The sequence below is a fragment of the Lemur catta genome, chromosome 14 (genome assembly GCF_020740605.2).
Source record: "Lemur catta isolate mLemCat1 chromosome 14, mLemCat1.pri, whole genome shotgun sequence".
NCBI lineage: Eukaryota > Metazoa > Chordata > Mammalia > Primates > Lemuridae > Lemur > Lemur catta.
The window spans coordinates 9,346,254-9,365,539 of NC_059141.1; the positions used below are offsets into that span (position 1 = coordinate 9,346,254).

Genomic DNA, 19,286 nt, shown 5'->3' on the forward strand with positions numbered 1-19,286 from the left:
AAGCCTAAAACTAAATTTATTCTCTTAACTATTCCTGTGCTCCTTTTACCATATCTCACCATCTCAATAGAAGTCTGCCTACATCCATCCAGACATCAAACCAGAAACTTCAAGACTCCCACACACGGCCCTTCCTCTCTCTCATACCCCTCATTTAATCATTCAAACACTCATTTGAGAAATATTTAGATAGGACCCATTATGTGCCACGCACAAAGCTTCATCTAAAACTGAACAAGCTCATGCCTGTAGTGCCAGCAACTTGGGAGGCTGAGGTGGAAGGATCGCTTAAGCCTAGCAGATCAAGGCTGTAGAGAGCTATGATCGTGCCACTGTGCTCCAGCCTGGGTGACAAAGCAAGACCTCTCTTAAAAAAAAAAAAATTAAAACTGAACAAGAATGGGCCTGGGTGCAGACAGACAGAACTGACGGTCTGGCCTCCTGTGAGTCACTAAATCCCTACAATTGTATAGTCTAAAAATCTGTCACATCTGCTCCCCACTCTTCATACCCCACGTGGCTGACTTGGGCTAGACTGCCATCCACTCCTGCCTGACTCTTGCACTATGGCCTCCATACTGACCCTTCTTGCTATAGTCAGCTTTATTCCAGTGCAACCAGAGAAAACTCTAGTGTTTCTGAAACAAACCTCTAATTTCACTCCCTTGTTTAAAATCCTTCAAAGGCACCCCCACACCCTACAGGATGAACTACAAACTCCTGAGTGTGGTGTATGAGGTCTATAGACCACTGGAGCCACTCCCCTGTAGACACTCCAGTCACAGTGACCTTCTTGGGGTGGGGGTGGGGGTTGGGGGGAGAGGAGAATGGGAAGAGGAAAGAAGAGAGAGGAGACAGAGGACAGACAGCTCCATCCCTGTCCCATACCACCCATCACCAACTCCTGCCAAATCTGCAGATTTTCTCACGCCTCCAGACTTTTACATATGCACGTCTCTCGAGAATCCCTCATTTCACCCTTCAACCTCAGCTCAAGCATCACCTCATCTATGAGGGCCTGAGCCTAATGGATATCCACTCCTCACTCAGTCAGCCTGAGACCCACAGCATTCACACCAGCCTACCAAGCCCTCTTTCTAACTGTTCTAAACCTGTATCACCATCGCTTACACGGATGGGTATTTGTGTACACACATACACTGTGCAGTCACTGAGGGCAGAGCTGTCTGCTCTTCTGTGTCTCCCTGATATCTGGAACAGAATCTATGTTTGTTGAGTGCACAAAATTGCTTCCTATGTATCTCTTTCACTGATGTGATTGCTGCTTCTAAGGAGACAGGTTCTTCTTTTGTCTCTGGAAATTCTCCAGATGGGTTTCTAACTATGCAATCTTTTTTTAGAAGTAGAAAAATACTTATTACAGAATTTTAGTTCTAAAAATTATTAATGTTCTTACCAAAAAAAAAAAAAAAACCAACTCTGTCTCCAAGAAACAAGAGTTTTAAAGACAGGTGTACTTACCCTATATTTAACAATGAAAATGTTTAGCATTAATTGATAGTGACACACACAAACCAAATACAATATAGCAAGGATGATGAACATGAACCAAACAACATTCATAAAGCAAAAGATGACATAAAACCCCACGTATGACCTTATTTATTCTTGCATCATCCCACAGCATCCTGCTCCAGTCACGCTGGTTCTTCACCAAAGATGGCAATGCCTAACCTTTCAACCCCATTGTCAAAACGAGACATACATCGTTTGTATGTGTAACTCCCATCCTTTCATTAATTCAACAAATATCTACTGAGTGACCGGTCTACTGCATACCAGGCACTATTTTAGGCACTGGGGTTATAATAGTGAATAAAGCTAAGTCCTTGCTTTCATGGAGCTTACATTCTAGTGGGGTAGAACAAACAAATATGTGTAAGTGTTCAGGTGATGAGCACCAAGAAAAAACATAACATAAGGGAAGGAGAACTTTCATGTACACCTGCTTCCAGTATGTCCTCCTTCACTTCTCGATAAAACTTTCCTTAGCTCTTGAAGCAAGAATAAATTATTCACTGGGAAAAAAATCAGCATTTAATGGGGATCTATGTATTAGGCACTAACCAAGATCCTGGAAATAAAAAGGTAATTAAGACATAGCTGCAAACTTCAAGAAGCCCGCAGTCCAAATGGAGAGGGAGATATGTTTACTTCACAAACATTATATCACACTGTATACCAGGTTCTATACTTGGTGCTTTAGAAAAATTGACACACTTCTCATTACAATCCTAAGAAGCTGTACATATACAGAAACTGAAGCACACAGAGGTAAAGTAACATGTCTGTGGTCACACAGCAAGTTACCGGCAGGGTCAGGACTGGAACACAGACCGTCTGTGCTCCTAAACACCATGCTCTGGGTTACGCCTACATAAACATCAAAAAGCAATCTCCCCGGACAATAATATAAATATGAACAAAAAGCTAGGGGAGCACACAGGAGTGGGTGCCTAAGAGAACAAAAAAAAACCTTCTTAGAGGAAATGATGGACTGTCTTGAAAGACAACGAATGCATTCTATACCTCTACTATGGAAACATTACAGGTCGATCCTAGGAGATAGCTTACTGTAGCCTAAGAGATATCCTACTGTAGTCCAGGAGTCTTCTAGTAGGAGATGGTCTACTGTACCCTGGCAGAGGGCCACTGTCCATCCTAGGAGACATCTTACTGTTCCCTGGGAGAGATCCTATTGTATCGTAGGAATCTCCTAGTGGGAGTAGCCTACTGTAACCTAGGAGAGGACCACTGTCTAATTTATCTCCATCCCCTGCCTGCAGCTGGCACACTAATGTTCAACAAGGACTTGCAAAATGCCAGTACACCAGTGTCCAGACTCTGGACAACTGGGAAAAGATGGATTCTTTGACGAAGAGCAAGCCTCATCACCGGGTCCCCACCTCCAAGATCCCAAAGCCCTGGCCCACTCAAACCTGGCCACTGGAGGTCCTGCCAAGCTACCCAGAGGGTGGGTCGATGCAGAAGAAAAACCGCCTGTCTGGGCCTTGTCACCCCCGACCCCCGCCCGCCGTCCCACACACACTCGCCTGGCGGGACCGCCCTCCCCTTACTACCTCCGGGCAAAAGCAGGGAGGCCGAGGCAGCGGCAGCTTGGGTGACCGGGATGAAGGGCACGTTGAAACTGAACTCCGTGGCCGAGGAGGAGAAAAGTAAGTTCGTGCCCGACGAGGAGGCGGAGGCGCCACCGCTGCCACCATTAGGTTTTCTTTCGGCCATGGCGGCGGCCTACCGTCCGTTACACGTCTCCGGGCAGCCGGTGAGACACCACGGACCGGAAACCGCTCACCGTCGGGGCCAGCACACTTCCGCACTTGCGCATGGGAGCCGGAACTACTGGAGGCTGGTCAGCTGCCCTCCCCCTTCCCCTAGCCGGTGCCTGCCGCCAAAAATCAACATGGCGGCGCTGGCTTCACGCCCGAAGCTAGCACGTGACACCGTCTGCGGCTGCGCAGGCGTGGCGGGACGCTCGGGGCCAAAGCCGGGGTGGCAGCGTGGAGGAGCTGCCGGGGCGGGTTCGGGATCGGAGCAGGAATTGACGCTTAAACAGGTGGTGCGGGGGCCGCTATGGTATTCTTAAAAGTACACACGGGGTAGTTTTACCAGCAAAGATTTTGGAGGAACAGCGGAAGCCCCCGGGAGCAGGTAGCAGAGTGCCGCCAGGAGGGAGGGGGCTCCTCCTCCCAGCTGTTTACACCTATATAAAAACTAAGTTTATTAATTAATTCAATAGCTAATATGCTTACTGTCAAAGATTTTTTAAAAAGCTGAACACTACTGAAAGCAGTAAGATAGATTTTATTTAGTAATAACTGTTGCAGTCGGGAAGAGGGTCCAGCATGAACTGAGCTCAACTTTTCTAAAACAAAAGGTTGGAGACTTTAAAGGCTGTAGTGTGCTAAAGGAAAGGCACTGAGGCCTGTGAAGGGAGGTTGGTCCCCATGACTAGGAGTTTGTTAATTGGTGCTTATCCAGAAGAGACATGTAATTGTCCCATCTTCATGACAGGCAGTGGTGTAAGTTAGAGCAAGGCAGCAGCAGGAACCGGGAGAATGAGAACTATTATATTTCTTTGAATGTTTGCATTTCAAAGAAGTGGCTCTCAGGCCCTTGGGAAGACAGTTCCCCAGGTTAAAGATTTACATCTCAAAGGAGCAGGGGAAAGATTTATAATTGCAAGATTTCTAAAGTAACTGTTGTGAGAGAGGGTTCAGGGGCCTATCTGCCTATGGCCAGGTTTTGGCTGGAACAAACAGTAAATTCTCATGGCAGTGTTGAGCTTTCTCCAGCAGGCATTTTAAGGAGGGTCGGGGTCATCCTAGATACATGGCCTTAGGATACTAGAAGCCATGCTGGAGTTTGGTCAAGGAGAGAGTCTTTGTCATTATCATGGGTGGGCAAGGCCTTATACTAACCACCAGGGATACAGTGGTGTACAGGGTAAATACAGGACCTTTCCTTCTTGAAGTTTAGGGTCTGATCATGAAGATAGACAACTAAACACATAATAACAATAAACTGAAGTGTGATGGATGTTATAATGCAGAATTTCCCAAAATGTGTTACATGGAACATGGACATCATTGGGGAGGGAGGTACAACCCTTTCATGGGGAGAGAGAGCAAATATTTCAAACCTTCAGACCATCAACAAATGACTTAACCTAGTCTGGAGTGATGTGAAAGGCTTCCCTGAAGAAGAAGAATTAAAATTGAGACTTGAGAAACAATGAGTTCAAGTTAACTGGAGAAGCCTGGGGAAGGCTGAGGTGGGAAGAAGCACTAGAGACGATTTCACATTAAGGAACAGTATGTTGGAAATCTGAGATGCCAAGTTGGGATGTTTAGAGAAACAGAGGTTACAGTAAGGCTGAAGCCCCGCAAGCAACAGGAGGAAGTTGGGAGACGAAGATGAAAAGCAGACAAAGGCCAGTTGATGGAGGGTTTTACAGGTTAAGAGAAAAGGGAAATCAAACAAGGGTTTAAAGAAGGATGGAGAAATATTTGTTCTGTAGAAAGTTCACTCTGAACTAATAAAATAGTTAAGGAAAGAGCAAGCCTGGAGGTCGGAAGAACAGTTGGCAGGCTGTTGCAATGAACCAGGTGAGCAATGATGGTGGCTCAAATTATGGTGATTGCAGTAGGTATGAACAGAAATAGGACTAATTTCTGGGAAGGATGTCAGATTGAACAGATGCATCATCATTTGCTTCCTCCTGAAACTCTGTTGAAAGCACAAATAGTTTTTGTTTTTAAGCATAAACCCATAAGGATGCAGAGAATGGGAGAGAGAATTTGACAGCAAAAAGATTTTGGAAGCAGCAAAAATGATGGACAAGTAGTCTGATTTAGCAAAGCAGCAGAAGAAAAAGCCCAAAGTCAACTTGATTTATACCATAGAATTACCAAGAGGTGCTGGGTGCAGTGGCTCACTTGTATAATCCCAGCACTATAGGAGGCTGAGGGAGGAAGATCCTTCAAGGCCAGGAGTTCCAGACTAGCCTGGACAACATAGTGAGACCGTGTCTCTACAAAAAATTTAAAAATTAGCCAGGAATGGTGGCACACACCTGTAGTCCCAGCTACTTGGAAGGCTGAGGCAGGGGGATCACTTGAGCCCAGGAGTTTGAGGCAGTCGTGAACTAAGATTGTGCCACTGCAATCCAGCCTGGATGACAGAGCAAGATCCTGTTTCAACAAAAAATAAAAAGAAAATGAAAGAAATTTAGTTCTATATACTGGGAAGTCCAAGATTAAGGCACCAGCAGATTCAGTGTCTGGTGAGGGAGAATCTGTTTCCTTCCTGGTTCATAGACAGCACCTTCTCACTGTGGCCTCATATGGTGGAAGGGGCAAGAGATCTATCTCCAGCCCTTTATATAAGGGCACAAATACGATTCATGAGAGTGTCCCCTTCATAATGTGATCACCTCCCTAAGGTCCCACCTTCTGATACCATCACTTGGGGATGAGAATTTCAACACACAGATTTTAGGGGAATGCAAACATGCAGGACACAGCAGGAAGAAAAAAAAGCTAAAAAAAAAATAAAATCTTCAGAGAGATAAGAAGATTTGGAACAAAGAAACAAAATCATGTGCTACTGAAAGAAAGGAAGGAAATGAAAGGAAAGGGAAAAGAAAGAAAGAAAGAATGGCTGGGCTTGGTGGCTCATGCCTGTAACCCTAGCACTCTGAGAGACCGAGGAGGGAGAATTGCTCAAGACCAGCCTGAGCAAGACTAAGACCCTGTCTCTATACCAGAAATAGAAAAAATTAGCCAGGTGTGGTGGCCTGTGCCTGTAGTCCCAGCTACTTGGGAGGCTGAGGCAGGAGATTGTTTGAGCCCAGGAATTTGAGGTTGCAGTGAGCTATGATGATGCCACAGCACTCTACCAAGGCAACAAAAAAAATAAATAATAAAATAATAAAAGAAAGAAATATACAAGGAACAAAAAAGGAAGGTAACAGAAAGTTAAAACTCAGTAGAAAGAAAGTAAATATGAGAAAATTTTCCAAAAAGTAAAGCAGAAAGATAAACAGATGGAAACTAGGAGGAAAAAAAACATAAGAAAATTGGAATACCAGGCAGGGAAATCCAATATCAGAATATTAAGAGTTCTGCTAAGAATAGAGACAGAGAAAAATGCAAGGGAGAGAATCATCAAAGAAAAAAATAGTTTTTATATCTAGAAATGGAGGATACCATTTTCCAGACTGAAAGCATTGAGTACCCAGCACAGTAGTTGAAAGTGGACCCACACCAGAGCACTGGAACAAAGAGAAGATCTTAAAGGTCTCAGCAGGACAAAAACTGGTCAAACACTTCCAAAATATTTACCTCTCAAAGATGCTTTCTATGAAAGCAATTAGAAGAAGTGTGTTACCAAAATAAAGGAACAAACTAAGAAAAATCTTTCTATGTGGGATACCAGAAACATGATATCCAACACAGGTATCATAGGGGACTGCAAGCTATTGTAACAAAAAGACCCCAAAATGTAATGGCTCAAACAAAATAGAAATTCATTCTTCACTCACATAAGAGTACATGTTGGTGACCAACTTTTTGTCTTCAACAAGGGCTTCCAAGACTACTCCAGTTGTTGACATCCAAGCCAGCAGGAAGGGTCAGAGAAGTTCAGGGACAAATGTTTCATCTTAACAAGGAGGGAAGAAGTTGCACACATCACTTCTGTTCACATTCCACCAGTGAGAACTTCAACAGAAGGCACTTCTAGGTACAAGAAGAGCTGGGAAATACAGTCCCCACCTGGGTGGCCACATTCTAACCACATATAACTATGGAGGGAAGAAGACTTGCTGGGCAAATGGCAATTGCCACCAAAGTCTGCCCATCTGGCAACTGGATACCCAACCCTTCCCAGGCATAGAACCTATGTCTGTGTCTTTTCCCAGAGGATGCACCCAGCTGCATCCAGCTTAAAAGTCCAGGATCTTTGCTATAGCTCACCTCTTTCCATTGGATATGGATGTGGCCCATTGTGGTCTGTTGAACTATAAGACGCCCAATAGACTACAGTGGAGCAAGAGCAGAGTAACTGCCATGAAGACCTCCGTTGGAAAAAAGGAAGAATGGAAAACAGCAGTCACTTCCATAGAAATGATTAAATCCTGCTAGGCGTGAACTGAAAATGCCCCCTGCTCTGACGGTGGAGAATTTTCATGGTTAGTCTTGGCTGCTTCTGGTTGGCCCCATGGAGATAACTCCCAGTCCTCAGTCCTCTGAGGCCCCAGCTTTGCCCTGGGGGTAGGGGGTGGGTTCCTGATCCGTGATCTTCCATAGCCGTATCTAAAGCAATATTAGGAAGCATGTCCTCTTTGGGGGCCGTACGGTTTTCACAGCCCAGTTCCTACTGGTACAAGTTTGGGGCCTAGGACTTGCTTTAAGGCTTGAACAGTTGCTGGCTTTTTCAGGCAAGACTCCTAGTGTTTTATTTCCAGTGAGTTCCAAGTTCTTTACTTCCCCGTCTGATTGAAGATCATTTTTCTCAGCCTAATGGAAGGTTAACTTAAGGCCATTTAAAACAATAGGCTCTGGTGGGAGAGCAACATCCTTGATCTAATCTTTGCCACAAGGCTGGATTCTTCATATTACCTGAGAAGTCTCAAAGGACCCTTGGAAATGCCTTTGAGCAAGAAATTTTACTTCCTATGGTTTAAATGCTAAATTGACTGGCTTTTCCCATCCTGTAAGGCTCCGATTTCTCCTGTGCTGTCCAACCTGGTAGCTACCTGTAGCTATTGAGCCCTAGAAATGTAACTATCTGAATTGAGAGGTAAGTATAAAATACACACAGGATTTCAAAGACTTACTTAGTAAAAAAAATGTGCATCTTTTTTTTTTTTTTTTTGAGACAGGGTCTTGCCCTGTCCCTAGGGTTAGAGTGCAGTGGTGTCATCAGAATTCACTGCAACCTTAAACTCCTGGGCTCAAGCAATTCTCCTGCCTCAGCCTCCCAAGTAGCTGGGACTACAGGTGCTCACCACCACACCCAGCTAACTTTTTCTATTTTTTTTTTTTTTTGTAGAGATGGGATCTCGCTCTTGCTCAGCCTGGTCTGGAACTCCTGACCTCAAGTAATCCTCCTGCCTCAGCCTCCCAGAGTGCTAGGATTACAGGTGAGCCACTGTATCCTGCCTGATATCTTATTAATAATTTTTATTTTAAGAGACAAGGCCTCATTCTGTCATCCAGGCTGGACTACAGTGGTATGACCACAGTTCACTGCAACATCAAAATCCTGGGCTCAAGCGATCCTCCCACTTCAGCCTCCCAAGTAGCGAAAGACCACAGTAGCATGTCACCATGCCCCCCGCTAATTGTTTTCTTTTTCTTTTCTTTTCTTTTTCTTTTTTTAGTGACAGGGTCTCACTATGTTGCCCTGGCTTGTCTCAAACTCCTCGCCTCAAGTGATCCTCCACTTTCAGCCTCCCAAAGTGCTGGGATTTACAGGCATGAGCTACAATGTCCAGCTGGGTTAAATATTAAAATTAATGTTACTAGTTTATCTTTTTAAAATGTGACTACTGAAAACTTTTAAATTACATATGAGGCTTACATAATGTTTCTGAGAAACTGAATATACAAACAGACAATGGCTAGACTATATTTAACAATCAAACTCTGACCCACAATCTTGGTAGCAATTGGCCTGGAAAGGTCAGTAATTGGTCAATGAGCACCAACTTCCCTATTTTTTGCACCTCTCCCCACAAAAAAAAAACAGAAATAGTTAAGAAATTCCCCCAACTTTTTGTGTTCCTTGAGAAAGTATTAACAGCAAAGGACCACTTTGTTCTTTCATGTTCCAACATAAGACCGAACTCTACCCTTCCTCTATGACATGCTTATTTTATAAAACCTCAAATATTAACCCTCCTCTTCGAGATGTTCCCGAACAAATGCTCTCCCTATTGCAACAGCCTGAATAAAGTCATCTCTTTAATTGTCTGGGGCATTTTTTCTTCCACATATCACCCACCCACTATTCAACCACTAAACTAGAGCCACACTTTCTGTTTGTTATGATAGCACTCCACTTCTGATACCAATTCATAAATTGTTTAGAGTAATGCTAGCAGCTGTATAAAAAGACCTCAGAATGAAATAGTCATATAAAAATCCAGATGTCTTTAACACATGTCATTCTAGCCATCAATAGCCCATGCATCAGGAAATAGGAAAGAACATATCCAGGGCCAAATCTCTTCCCCTAAGAAATGGAAGTAGATGTTCCAGGCATCTCACTCATTCACAGTTCGTTGGTAAGAACCTAATGACACAGCCCTACCTAGCTGCAAAGAAGGCTGGGAAATGTGGTCCCTCACTGGGCAACCAACCTCAGCTATATCTCTATAGCTGGGAAATGCAGTTCTTCATTGGGAAACTTATCTATAAGTATGGAAGAAGAGGAGAACGGATTTTTTTTTTGAAATATCAATAAGAAGAAAAAAGAGGAAAAGACTATCTTTAGGATAATGGTGGTAGGAGATCCCAGGAAGACAATTTTGGACTGTAAGTAAGGGCAACCTTACTTTTGACCTTTGAAATAGGTCAAAAGGCTCTGGAAAAGATGTCCAACAAAAGGAAATAGATGTAAGTTATGTGTCTAGATGTCTAGAAATGACACTTAGGCAGTTTATGGTAGGTGTGCATTATTTATTCAGCAATGACTTATTGAGCACCTGTTATATGTCAGGCACTACTCTAGGTGTTGGGGCAAAAACAGCATATAAACACAAAAATCACTGCTTCAAGGATCTCTTTTTATTATTTTCTTAAAATAGATGGATAACGGAGTAGATATTTTTTTTAGAGACAGGGTCTCGCTCTGTTCCCCAGGCTGGAGTGCAGTGGCATGATCATAGCTCACGGCAGCCTTGAACTCCTGGGCTAAAGAGATCCTCTCACCTCAGCCTACCCAGTAGCTGGGACTACAGCATGTACCACCATGCCCAGTTAACATTTTTTCATTTTTTTTTTCAGAAGTGTTGGGGGGTCTTGCCATGTTGGCCAAGCTGGTCTCAAACTCCCGGGCTTAAATGATACCCCCACCTCAGCCTCCCAAGTCTCTGGGATTACAGGAGTGAGCCATTGCACGTGCCCACGAATCTTACAATCTAGTGGAAATTCTAGTGCACCTGGGATTGATTTAGTGATAAGTAAATGGAAAACTAGCAAATGTTTAAAAGAAACATTTGGCCCAAGGTGGGGGCAACTACTTTGAACTCTTTTGGCTGATTCTTTCAGTATTTCTATATTTCTAAATTAACATGATTCCATTGTCACTTCCGATTTTTCCTTTTTCTTCCGCTTTGCGTTCGTTATCTGTTGACTTCCCAGATGAAAGATGAGGATTTTGCTATTTTTGATCTTCTTCATCCTTATCACATGTGAATGCTTCTCAGCCCCCTAGACTCCCAATATAGTATAATTATAATGTTGGTTAGATCAATATTTAAATTTTAACTTTATTATGACTATTAATAGACAAGTCATGTAGTAAATTGTGATTATTTTAATTTTTTTGTACAAGTTTTTGTTTTCAAGTTTTAGTGTAATGTCACATTTTCAGAGAAGCCTTGAAGCATCCGTCCCTCTCACACCACAGCCTCTTGGTTGGTCTTAGTCTATTTTGTGTTGCTGTAACAGACGAGATTGGGCACGTTCAGAGTGGTATATGGCTGTAGATGTATTGCTGTAACAGAATATCACAGACTGGGTAATTTATAAAGAAAAGAAATTTATTTCTGACGGTTCTGGAGGCTGGGAAGTTCAATATCGAGGTGTCAGCATCTGACAAGGGGCTTCTTGCTGCGTCGTCAAAAAAGAGAGGGAGAAAGAACTGAGCTCACTTTTATAACAAACCCACTCTCACGATAACCAATCCGCTCCTATGGATCGAATGAATTAATGCATTCATGAGGGCAGAGCCCCCATGACCTAATCACCTCTTAAAGGTTCCACCTCTTAACACTGTTGCATTGGGGATTCCAACACATGAGCTTTGGTGGACACATTCAAGCCGTAGCACCCGCTCAGTAGCATAGATGCCTCTGTTTGTTCCTCTTACAGAACTTCGCTTATTCTCAGCCAGCAGCTATTGTAAATGGATAATTATTTAGTTATAAGTCTCCTTAATGGAGTGTGTGTTCCACGAGGGCAGGGATGGAATCTCCTTTTTTTACCCCAGTATTTCCAGTGCTCTCAGTAATTCCTTATAGTCAGGGTCACTTAATGCCCTCCTTAAAAATACAGGCTTGGGTTGGAAGCAGAAGTGTGGTTACTGGTCGTGGGGGAAAAAAAAAATCTTGCCAAAGAGATATACCATCATGAACCCTCCCCTGGCTCTCTACATTTTCGTATCTACTTATTATTAATAGTATCAAAACATCTTGCCACAGAAAACTTAGAGGGTGAAATTATTCACATTATAAAATAATTATATTTCAGAAGGATTACAGCATCTCTTTAAGTAAAATCTGAGCACCTGTTTGTTTATAAAACACATTAAAGAAGAATCAAAAAGGTGAAGTGTTCCGAGTGATGGAGTTCAGGACATGCTACCCCAGAAAATGGCACTTTGGCATGTTAGATATTTTAAGCTGAAGGAATTTGAGAAATAGCATGTGCAGAAAGGGCTCTCTTCACCTGAAGCATGTTATAAAACCCTCATGTAAGAAGTGCCCTCTCTAAGAGAATTGGAGCATCCTCATCTCTGAAGATGAAGGGACACAAAGAGTAATCTAATGCACAGGCCTTGCTAAGTTTTCCCCAGTTTACTACTCTTAGCTCACACCTTTTCTCCTATCACATTCTTCCACGACGCTCTACTCCTCATCAAACCTAACATAAAAGCACTCAGCCTTAACCACTTCTTCAGATCTTCATTTCCTTATGAAGGCTCTGATTTCTTGTAAAGCTTATATGAAATAAATTTTTATGCTTTTCTCTTGTTAATCTGTCTTTTGTTACAGGGGCTTCAGCATAGAGTAGAAGGAAAAGATATTTTTCCTCCCCTACACTAGCCACTGCTGAATTGGTATCAATCTGCAATTTAGATAAAGCAAATCTGAAATTATGATGATTTAAAAGCATTTTCATGTCATACATTTAATTTGCCTGTTACTAGCCATGAAGCTAAAACACAGGATTTCCCTGTACAATACCAGGAACTTGGCAACCCTCTCTGCTAAAATGAATGAATAAATGGAATGGTGGTAATGTCCTGGATTTGAAACTCTGTTTTCTCAACTCACCTAAACTTATAAGAACCAGATGCACAATTTAGTGTGCCAGTTAATTAATTTACAATGAGGCCGGGCATGGTGGCTCATGCCTGTAATCCTAGCACTCTGGGAGGCCGAGGCAGGCAGATCGTTTGGGCTCAGGAGTTCGAGACCAGCCTGAGTGAGAGCAAAACCCCATCTCTACTAAAAAAAATAGAAAAAAATTAGCTGGACAACTAAATATATATATATATGTGTGTGTGTGTGTGTGTGTGTGTGTGTGTATAAAAAATTAGCCAGGCATGGTGGCGCATGCCTGTAGTCCCAGCTACTCGGGAGGCTGAGGCAGTAGGATCGCTTGAGCCCAGGAGTTTGAGGTTGCTGTGAGCTAGGCTGATGCCACGGCACTCGAGCCCAGGCAACAAAGTGTGACTCTGTCTCAAACAAAAAAAAAAAAAAAGAAAGATAATAATTAATTTACAATGAGAAACACAAGCTATTCTATTCTGCCCTGAAATAAACCACAATGTCACCACAAAATATGCCACTTTGGCATAAAAATTATTAATAGAGCTGAAGGCAATTGAGAAGAAGTAGATACAGATGGTCCCTAACTTAACAATGATTCTATTTAAGATGTTTTGACTTCATGATGGTGTGGAACGAATAACCATTTAGTACAACCATTCTATTTTTCACTTTCAGTACAGTATTCAATAAATTACATGAAATATTCAATACTTTAGGCTTTACATTAGATGATTTGGCTCAACATTTGGCTAATATAAGTGTTCTGAGCACATTTAAGGTAGGCTAGGATAAGGTGTGATGTTTGGTAGGTGAGGTTTACTGGGGTGTCACCCCATCATATGTTGAGAAGCATCTGTACAAGAAAAGCTCCTTGCCCTTTCACTATCTGCTTAAAAGCAGGACATAAATTTTCAAAGGTGTCCCTCCTCCTCTCTCTACCAGGAAGGACAAAAGTTAATCACCAATGGAAGCAGTGGCTTTTGCCTGTAGTCTTGGCTAGTTGGGAGGCTGCGGGAGTAGAATCACTTGAGCATAGGAGTTTCCAGCCAGCCTGGGCAACATAGCAAGACTCTGTCTCTAAAAAAATAGAAAAAAATTAATCATCAGAAATAACTTTAGACCCTTATCAGCCCACAGATGGCACCAGAAGAATCCACACACCAAACTTTACTAACTAGCCTCGGTGTCTACCATTAGTTTCCCAGTATCTTTACCTTCCCACAGTTTGCCGCTTTCGGAAGCCTAAAACTGCATTCCTTTGTCCCGTCATTTCTCTACAAATGTATTGTTCTTTGTTGAAGATGCTGTATAAACCCAAATTGTAAGCTACCTCTTTGATTTACTCTTCCTTGAGTTTTTCCCGTGTATATCTGGGATGTGCATGTTACTAAACTTCTGTTTGTTTTCCTCTTGATGTCTGCCTTTGTTTTAAGGGCTCCCCAGTGGAAACCCTAGAAGAGTAGGATTTTTCCTCTCCCTTCTTCCCTCAAGGAGGGCTTGAGATGCAGGTTCAGTGCTCGTTCTTCAGCTCCCCACTTTCTAGATGGCATTCAGATCATCTCCCTTCTGTTAACGTGCCCTTTTTCCAGCTGAGTAGATACAGCTGATGAGACTGGGGTTTTCTTAGGTACATTGCAGGCCCAGCAGAAAGAGTTTCATTTTGGGGACTTGGAAACTTCCCAAATTTCCTCAGCAAAAGGTTGCTGTAGGGTTGACCTGTCCCATGTTCATTCTCGAGGGTATCCTGGTCCGCACGTTGTGGAGGTACCTGCCGCTGCTCCTCCACAGTTGCCACTTCTGGGCAGACGCAGGCCGGGGTGTGTTTTCGCCGTCAGCAGCACAGGGCTGGGCCAGCGGCGAGTCTACGAGCGCTCGCCTCGCAATTGGGAACCAGTCCTCTGCCACGGTGCCCGACGCGACTGCAAAGGGGGCGTGGGGGCTCTAAAAGTTCCCTTTATCTAAATGTATATATACCTCCCTCAGAGAGATCTTATCCAGCTGAGGGAAAGTCACCACAGGGGGTATCGGCAGGGCGCCATATAAAAGAGTTGCCACCAGAAGAAAAAAAAAAGGCACGAAGAGGTGGGTGGACACCAAAGGCGACTTCACCCAGTAATAGTGCCCAGAGAGGACGCGGAGGACTCTTTCTTTGAGTTTTTGCTTTTTGGCTGTTGTGCAAGAACTCGCACTATGAATTAATAAGCCGACTACAGGAGTTTCCCCTTCCACGCCTGCAAAGGATGACAAACAGCAACACGCCCACTCCGGTGCGCGACGCCAGTCTCCGCGCGGACAGCCTCCCCGCAGAGGCGCTTGCCCTTCCTACTGCCCGTCTCTAAGATGGCGACCGTTGCGTCGCGGCCCCGCCCCCGAGCCAGCCGGCCCGCCCCGCCTCCTCGCCGCGCGGGGCCGCGCAGCGCGCTCCCGCAGCCCCTCCCCACACGAGCTCCACCCAGGTCGCAAGCAGCGCGGTCGGCGGCGGCTGTTTCCCGCCATTGTGCGAAGTGGAGGCTGGGGGCTGCACGCGCTGCGCCTGACGGCCTCGGGCAGCTTGGCCGCCGCCGCAGCCGCTGCTCCCTGAGGCACGCGGAGGCCCGGCGGCCCGCGCCCCGCTGTGCGTGGGAGGGTGCGGGCGAGGAGCGGCCGAGCCCCTGAGGAGAAGCTGGGCACCGGCCACCCGGGCCGCGCCGACCCCGGCCCCCGGCGAGATGCCCTGTGGGGAGGACTGGCTCAGCCACCCGCTTGGGATCGTGCAGGGTTTCTTCGGTGAGTGGCGGCGTCGGGGGCGGGCCCGCGGGCCGCCGAGTTTGCCGAGCCCCAGGGCCTGGCCCCGCCGCGCGGGACCGTCTCGCGGGCTTGCGCGGCCCCAGACGGTTCCCGGGGCCTGCGTCAGCCGGAGCTGGGACAGCCCTGCCCGGGCCGCGGCTGCAGGTGCCTCCCACCTGCCCGAGTCGCAGCTCGCGGCGCCCAAGGTTAGGTCGCGAGGACCAGGCTGTGATTGACGGCCTCGCCCCGGGGTCGTGGCTCAGCCGGGGGCCCGAGCCCCGAGTAGCGCAAACTCGGAGAGGTCCTTGAACCTTGGGGAGGGCTCGCGGAGCCGTGGGGAGGGAAAACCACTGTGCCTGTGGGAACCTACAGGATATTTCAAAACTTCCGGTGTGTCGGGGGAGTGCTCGCTGGCTTGCACAGAAGTTAGCTCTAACTCCGGTATTACACACGTCCTCTGTTTTAGAGATAAGATTTCATGTTGTAGCTTAATTTTTATGCTGGGATGACTTTAAGAACCCGTCTAGCCTGTATCTGCTTCTGTGCCAGAGCTAGCAAGAAATGAACTACTGAAATGAGTTTCTACACAGAAAGAGCTGAGAATGCGACAGGCTAGTTTAGTAAATTTTAGTGGCAATTGTTTGTTTTCTTCTCTTTTTTGATTTTTTACATTACCATGGCTATGGGGAAGGTTGCAATTGTTACTGCTACTTTTCTGCTGAGGGTACATGAGGAAAAACTTAACTGGACATTATGACCACCCCTCCCCCCTTCCCTGATGTCTTTTTGCAATTAGGAGTGGTGGAGACAGACCCAACCAGAAATCACTGTGTTAGATCGCCAGCACCTGACTTGTCTGGAGTTTAATTAGAGTTGTAGAGGGGCCTTAACTCGTTAATACTAGGGAGAAAAGTTAGTAAAAAGCCAAATAGTCCTCAGCACCTGAAACCGATGGCATAAAATACATCTTGTTTCTTGTAGGTAAGCCTCTAGTGCTCACTCAGCAACTCTTTATTCATTTAACCTGTGATTCTAATTTGTGTATTTACATGGTTTCTCAGGCTGAAACTAAAGGCAGCACATGTTAGAAGAAAGCCTGGTTAGGCATCCAGATTGTAGCCAGTAAACACTGGCAACCTGGTAGAGGAAGTAAAAAGTTATGTATGTATTAAAAAACAAAACAAAAACAGGCAGATTCACTATATAGCAGTCAAGGGTTCTTTGGGAAAGTGGCATATATTCCTCCACTAAATCCTGGTAATTGATGTTCATAATAATGTGGAACTGATAATTGATGTTCAAGAAATGGCCCCTAAATGTCAAGTAAAGATTAAATTGTATTGGTTTAAGAGGGTACAAACACGTAGATACTTTTTAGGAAAAATTCTTCCAAAGTAAAAAGGGTTGGTGCTTAAAGGATTAAATTACTGATATTACAGAATTTATTTATGAGAAATACCCCATATCCTGGTCTTGGATAAATGAGATCATTTTATATTTGATATAGATACAAATGTATTTGTGTCCGATTTTGTCTCCTATGTGTATGATCCTAAGGGGCATATCTCATAGTACAGAAAAGTATAATTTGGTTACAAAATACTGGCTTTATAGTATTTTATAAGTTCTGCATATTGTTATGGGAACCTGAAGCTTATTGATATGTTTCTCCCCAGAATGTCATATTCTCAGGTTGTGTCTTACAGAGAAGTCATAATGTTTTTGTTAGAAGCTATTCTGAAGTACAGTATAAATTTTTGCTGTATTTTCCTATCACTGTGACTATACCAGATAGCTTGTAATGGCATTATAAGTATTTGTGCGATAAGTAAGTTAAATTTGTAGACACTTTTTGGTTTAGTGGGAAATTATTTTAAATCTGTTTTTCCCCAGATAGAAAGGTAATGCATGTTTGTTGTACAAAAAAAATCAGTAACATGTAACAGAATACAAAAGGCCTCTATAATCCTTCCTTTTAAAGATAACTACTGTTTGCTTCATGGTTGTCCAATTTATTTTCTTTGCATATATTTAGACAGGTTTTTTTGAACTGAAAAATGCAATTTAGCTGTGTATATTATTCTAAAATATACATTTGTTAATACATCTTGAACATCTTTACAACTGAGGGGATATTTTTCACATTCTTATTGTCTCTGTCATAGACTGTCATGTAAACTTATTAACCCTGTCATATTATTTTAGGTTAGATGTCTCAGTCTAGAGCTGAGCTGTCTAATACAGTAGCCACTTGTGGCTATTTAAATTTAAATTAATTAAAATTATACAAAATTAAAAGTTCATTTCCTCAGTGTTACCACATTTCAAGTGTTCAGTAGTTACATGTGGATAGGATGCTGTTGGACAGTACAGATACAGAATATTTCTATCAGTCCTGTTGTGCAGTGCTGATCTAGAGTACTTTCTAGTTTAGTATGTGATGCTAGTTTTTTTTGCTAACCACCTGTTTACCAACTCTTCTTTCTCTTTTAGGTTCTGAATTCTGTTATATGTTATCAGTTCTAGTTCTTAAGTATCTCTTGAATCTGTCCAGAGACATTCATCTCCAATGCTACTGTCATAAATCAGGCCATTTTAGTCTCTTTCTTGAATGACTGGAAGAGCCTCTTAACTGGTCTCTTGCCTCTAGTCTTGCTTCTTTCTTCCACTCTGCACACTGGAATCAAGTCCTTTGATGACTTCTTGTTGCCCTTAATATCTGATCCAGGCCTTTTAAAGTGGTTTATGAAGCCCTTTTTGGCTCCATCCTTGCCTACCTCTCAGACTTCATCCCTGGATTCTCCCTCATATTCTCCATCCCAGCCATACTGAACTCGTTCAGTTCTTTGATTTTGAATCTCATGTGTAGGCCTTTTGCACCTGCTGCTGCTTTTGCCTGGTTCTCCCTACCATCCCATGTTTGCTCCACTGGCTAAATCGTAACTTTTCCTTTGGGAGCCTAAGTTACGTACCAAGGTGGGTACCCCTTGCTCTGTGTTCCTGCAGGATCTTGTGTGTCCCTGGAAATAAACCTGTAGAGTGCATTGTTGAATTTCTTTGTTTCTTGGGTCCCTTTGCTAAATTTTGACTCTGAGAATTCAGGGCCAGAATCTGCATGATTCACCATTATATCCTCATTGCCTAGAATATGCCTTGTACATTGAAAGTGCTCAGTGGACACTTGTTGAACAGAGGCAGTGGAAAGACTGATTAATCAGAAATGTTGTAAATTGGGATGGTTACTGTGACCACAAATCTTAAGTTTAGGACACTCCTGGTGGGCCTTATGTTGGTTCAGAGAATATGATCATACCGGCCATGAGTTACTTTAACATGTAAATCCTAATTCTGTCTTCTTGGTTCAGATAAGAAACTTTGAAATTCTGCAGGTGGCCAATCCTAACTCTATGAATCATAATTCATCTTTGTGAACCAGTCTGTGTTTTGAATTTATATCTGTCATGTTACAGTTGTTCTTGTGTAAAATTTTTCCTGTAAACCTTTATAGAATGCCTCTAATGTTTCAGTTCTATTTTCTAACTGATTTTATATATAGAACATTGAGGTCCAAGGGCTTAAGTTTTAGGAATACTTACTTCAGTTTAGCAGATCTTTATTGGGCTCTATTATGTGTATAGTGTTAATGGCTCAGTCCTCACAGTGATTGTTCATTTACTGACCCATATCAAATTGC

At 43.6% G+C, this 19,286-nt stretch overlaps 2 protein-coding genes across 7 annotated transcripts in view; one reads left to right on the plus strand and one right to left on the minus strand.

The window, feature by feature from the left end:
- LOC123650228 (SEC23 interacting protein) overlaps nucleotides 1-3,478 on the minus strand; it is a 51,906-nt gene extending 48,428 nt beyond the window's left edge. For 4 of the 5 annotated variants that reach the window (XM_045568814.1, XM_045568816.1, XM_045568813.1 and 1 more), the window contains exon 1: nucleotides 3,102-3,329. In XM_045568814.1, coding sequence (XP_045424770.1) covers nucleotides 3,102-3,264 — 163 coding nt within the window. In that variant the 5' untranslated portion in view covers nucleotides 3,265-3,329. Of the gene's footprint in view, nucleotides 1-3,101 lie in introns of all 5 variants that reach the window. The other variant, XM_045568811.1, reaches the window with a different exon arrangement.
- Nucleotides 3,479-15,215: 11,737 nt separating this feature from the next.
- The window catches only part of LOC123650230 (minichromosome maintenance complex binding protein), a 43,244-nt gene continuing 39,173 nt past the window's right edge, over nucleotides 15,216-19,286 (plus strand). For both annotated transcript variants that reach the window (XM_045568820.1, XM_045568821.1), the window contains exon 1: nucleotides 15,216-15,592. In XM_045568820.1, coding sequence (XP_045424776.1) covers nucleotides 15,535-15,592 — 58 coding nt within the window. In that variant the 5' untranslated portion in view covers nucleotides 15,216-15,534. The remainder of the gene's footprint in view (nucleotides 15,593-19,286) is intronic.